The sequence below is a fragment of the Alexandromys fortis genome, unplaced genomic scaffold (assembly GCF_014885135.2).
Source record: "Alexandromys fortis isolate MF-2015 unplaced genomic scaffold, M_Fortis_MF-2015_v1.1 scaffold_344, whole genome shotgun sequence".
Classification (NCBI taxonomy): Eukaryota; Metazoa; Chordata; class Mammalia; order Rodentia; family Cricetidae; genus Alexandromys; species Alexandromys fortis.
In genome coordinates, this window is record NW_026068226.1 from 701,424 (window position 1) to 705,938 (window position 4,515).

Sequence of the window (4,515 nt, forward strand, 5' to 3'; positions counted from 1 at the left end):
ATGCAGACAAAACACTCATACACATAAAAAATATTTTAAAAAAGTAAAATAGCCATTTTGGGAAAATGGTGTTTTCTTGTCATCCTTTATCTAGGTCACTTCCTGTTGACAAACTTGCTGCTGGACAAGCTGAAGGCCTCGGCCCCTTCGCGCATCATCAACTTGTCCTCCCTGGCTCATGTTGCTGGGCACATAGACTTTGACGACTTGAACTGGAAGACGAAAAAGTATGACACCAAGGCGGCCTACTGCCAGAGCAAGTTGGCTGTTGTCCTCTTCACCAAGGAGCTGAGCCGCCGGCTGCAAGGTGTGCACATGGCAATCTTTTCTCTTTCCTCCTCGTCTGGAATAGTTCTGTAACCCTGAGCGGTTGGTGGAAAGGCACGTAGTAGCTTTAGACAAAAGGATGGATGGCACATGTACCACCATGCTGTGGCCCCTTCCAGTGCTGGAGGCAGACATCACTAATAAATTGTGGTTGTAATGATTGCTGTTTGGTCTCAACCAGCCTGCCTTCATCAGACATGCTTATCTTGGATAGCCTTCTAAGCCTCTGGTGTTCTAAGCCAGTGGTTGTCCACTGCGAGTGGTTTTGGCCCTAGGGAACACATCAATGTTTGCAGACATGCCTGTCACAACTGGGTTCGTAAGAGGTTGCTCCTGGCATCTAGTGGGTTGAACTCAGGGATCCACCTGGTTGGTTCCCCAGTTCCTTCCACTCCAATGGAAGGAATGTAGTGTTAGACATAAAGAAGCTTCCCCTGGCTTCTTGCTTCTCAAAAGTTGTCTGTGGCCAGCAGTGCCAGCCACCCTTGGGAGAAAGTCATAACTGCAGCATCTTAGATCCCATTCTAGTCCCCTGCTTCAGACCCTGGTGGGGGTGGTGGAGCCCAGGAATGTGGGTCTCTCATGCCTCCAGGGCTGCTGTGCTGGGGAGACAACTTGAGATGGAGGCTTCAGAGCACAGAGGATAAAGTGGGTTCAAGTGTGGGAAACAGCCTAGGATAGCGAAGACCCAGAGTGTAGTTAGTGGTGGCTACAGCAGCCTTCTCGGCAAGGGGCCAACCTGGTCTTTATGTGTGCCTGTTTGTATGAGTGCACGAGCACGTGTGCATGCATGCGGTCTGTATGTGTGTGTGTAAGTCAGTGGACAATGTTGGCTGCCATCCATGTTGCTTTTTATTTGAAACAGTGTTTCTCCTTGGCCTGGAGCTCACCACCTAGGCTAGGCTAGCTTCAGTGAGCCCTGGGGATCTACCTGTATCTGCCTCCCAGTACTCACTAGATATTAGAAGCCTGGATTACCATCACAGGCATGTGTTTTGACCTGGGTTCTGGGCATCACACTCAGGACCTCCTGTGTGGCAAGCTCTTTAACAGCTGAGCTATCTTCCTACCACCTGACAGTCTCTATTGTTCCCAGGCACAGGTGTGACGGTCAATGCTCTGCACCCCGGTGTGGCCAGGACAGAGCTGGGCAGACATACAGACATGCACAACTCTGCCTTCTCCAGCTTCACACTTGGTGAGTCCCCTTCCAGCCTGGGATCCCCTCACAGAGCCCTGTTAGCTGGGGATCCAGGACTTTCCCTCAGAGATGGTTACTTTATTTCTTTTTGATTCTCTCTCTGACTGGGTCTCACTATGTATCTCTGACTGACTTGGAACTTGCTATGTAGACTAAGCTGGCCTCAAACTCACAGAGATCTGCTTGCCTCTGCCTTCGGCGTGCTGGGATTAAATAAATGTGCCATCACACCTGACTTTTTTCCCCCTCAACATGGCCTTAATGAGTAGGCTGGACTTGCTCATTATATGGGTGAGACTGGTCTTAAACTTCTGACCCTTTCACCTTCTGAGTGCTGTGTGTGCCTCTTTCTGCTCCTTCCCATGTCTTCCTGAGGTAGAAGATGAGTCATAATTCTATGTGGTTCTGACCTCAGATCAACAGAAAGCAGGCTACAGCCCCACTGATGAATAAGAAAATTGTCCTGCAGGATAAGCCTTGAGCTGATTTCTAGGGTCAGGCTGTACACAGGGTAGCCTCAGCTTCACTCAAAATTAAGTTACCCAGGAAACACACTTCCCAGTTTTTATAACATCTTAATATGTAGACTAGTTTAACCATGAGCTTCCATTCCTCCTGCCTCTGCTTCCTGAGTACTGGGATCACAGATACTCTAAGATCACCATGCTTGTTGCTTTGAGTCTGTTTCCTTATCTGCATAGCGAGGTCCATGATAGGACTGTCCTCATAGTCAGTGAGAAGAAGAGGGGAGATTGCCCATAGATTGACTGCACAGTGCCTGACCAAGAATGTAGTTTGACCCATAGCCAAACATTAGGTGGAGAGAGCTGAAATTGGAGGTCTCCATCAAATCTCTCCCCTTGGAGTTCAGGAAACCCCATAGAAGAGGGGGAGGAAGAATTGTAGGAGCCAAAGGGGTTGAGGACTCTGAGAACACAGCTCATAGAATCAACTAAGCAGGGCTCATAGAGACTGGATTGGCAATCACAGAACCTGTATGGTTTTGTGCTGGGTCCTCTGTATATATGTTATAGTTGTTAGCTTTTTTTTTTTTTTATGACTCCTAACAATAGGAGTGGGGGTATCTCTGACTCTTTTGCCTGCTCTTGGGACCCTTTTCCTTCTACTAAGTTGCCTTCTCCAGCCTTGATGTGAGGGTTTGTGTCTAGTCTTGTTGCGTCTTGTTATTTAGTGTCCAGTTGATAACTCTGGAATACCTGCACTTTTCTGTTAGGAAATGGAGGAGGAGTGGATCTGGGGGAGGGAATGAGGGGGTACTGGGAGGGGTGGAGGGAGTGGAGACTGTGGTTAGGATGTATTGTATGAGAGAAGAAATAAAAGGAGAAGAATGTAGTCTGAGTCAATAGAACATTGTAACTGGTATTTATAATCCTTTAGAGTCATATAGTGGGCATATATCAAGAATTTTAACCCAAGAGTACCTTGAAGTATATTTAGTAAATTGAGGGCTGGAGATGTAGCTCAGTGGACAGAGTGCTTGGCTAGCATGTCACAAAACCCTGGGTTTGATCTGCAGCACCACATAAAATCAAACATGTTGGTATATGCTGTCCAGTACTTGGGAGGTGGAGGCAGGAGGATAAGAAGTTTAAGATCATCTTTGGCTATATAGTGAGTTAAGGGCCAGCCTGGGCTACATGTGTCCCTGTCTGAGAAGAAAGATTATTTTCAAGGATAGAATAGGGAAAAATATGTTTTCATTTTTCTGGAAACCCTGGGGAGGTTTCTTGTAGGAGGCAGATTTGTGCTCATCCCTCTGTTTGGAGTTTTTTTTTTTTTTTTTTAATGTTGCCAGGGAAGGGACCTTTAGGTAGAGGGAACTGCAAGGACAAAGGCATGGAGGTGCGTCCGTGGGGCTTCAGGGAAGGTTCCATCCCTAGGGGTTTTGGGGGAGTAGAGCAGGGAATTTTCTTTTCTTCTCTCTTTCTTTCCTTCTTTTTTTGACTGAATGTTCTGTGGTTGATTGTAGGGCCCTTCTTCTGGCTGCTGTTCAAGAGTCCCCAGCTGGCGGCCCAGCCCAGCACGTACCTGGCAGTGGCAGAGGAACTGGAGAGTGTTTCTGGGAAGTACTTTGATGGACTCAGAGAGAAGGCTCCGTCTCCTGAGGCTGAAGATGAGGAAGTAGCCCGGAGACTTTGGGCTGAAAGTGCTAACTTGGTGGGCTTGGACATGGCTCATGGGTCCTCTGGAAGGGGGCATTCCCTTCCCAGATAACCTTCAAAGATCCAGATGGAACTGTATTACCAAGGCCTCTGGCTGCCATGCCCTCATCCTCTGGGGCACCTTTGGCATTGTTACTCTCAAGACCATGGTTGCTGGCTGCCATGCATTCATCTTCCTCTAGAGGCAGTGTTGGCACTGTCAGAATCTTAAGACTATAGCTGTTGGCTGCCATGCTCTCATCTTCCTTTAGATGGCAATGTTGGTCCTTTTTTGTTGGCTAACCACATTTAGTTGGACCACAGCTGAGCATTGACAGGGGTATGTGTGGTGGTGGCAGGTGGTGTCTCTCTTGGGAATGGTTTTGGGCAATGTTTAAAGGTAGCTGTGGTGGTGACTGATTGATCTTCTGTTAAAGAGCGGGTAATCAGACAAAATGGCCAGTCAGTCATAGTTCTTTGTGGGCCTTTGCACACTTCTGCCTCCTTTCTGAGAGCTGGCTGTTGTTTCTAAAGCAACTGGGGAGGAAAAGGGCTTACTTTAGCTTACAGGTTATAGTGCATCATGGAGGAGGGAAGCCGCGGCAGGAGCTCAAGGCAAGAGCTTGACGCAGATACCAGGCTTACACTCAGATAACTGTCTTTTTATTTTCATCATCATCATCATTATTTTTTAATGGAGAGTCTTACTCTGTAACTCTGGCTTTCCTGAAACTTGCTCCAGAGAGATCTGCCTGCTGGGATTAAAGACACGTTGCCATGCCTGAGTCAGGTACCAGCCCAGGCCTACCTGCCCAGGAATGGGAC

At 47.8% G+C, this 4,515-nt stretch overlaps 2 protein-coding genes across 2 annotated transcripts in view; both read left to right on the top strand.

Annotated features, from left to right (window-relative positions):
- The window catches only part of Rdh13 (retinol dehydrogenase 13), a 26,177-nt gene that overhangs the window by 14,663 nt on the left and 6,999 nt on the right, over positions 1 to 4,515 (top strand). The window contains exons 4-6 of the mRNA XM_050130755.1: positions 95 to 307; positions 1,424 to 1,525; positions 3,519 to 4,480. Coding sequence (XP_049986712.1) covers positions 95 to 307; positions 1,424 to 1,525; positions 3,519 to 3,763 — 560 coding nt within the window. The 3' untranslated portion in view covers positions 3,764 to 4,480. The remainder of the gene's footprint in view (positions 1 to 94; positions 308 to 1,423; positions 1,526 to 3,518; positions 4,481 to 4,515) is intronic.
- Positions 4,274 to 4,515, top strand: part of LOC126493690 (retinol dehydrogenase 13-like) — a 5,555-nt gene continuing 5,313 nt past the window's right edge. The window contains exon 1 of the mRNA XM_050130771.1: positions 4,274 to 4,318. Within this exon, the coding sequence (XP_049986728.1) occupies positions 4,274 to 4,318 (45 nt within the window). The remainder of the gene's footprint in view (positions 4,319 to 4,515) is intronic.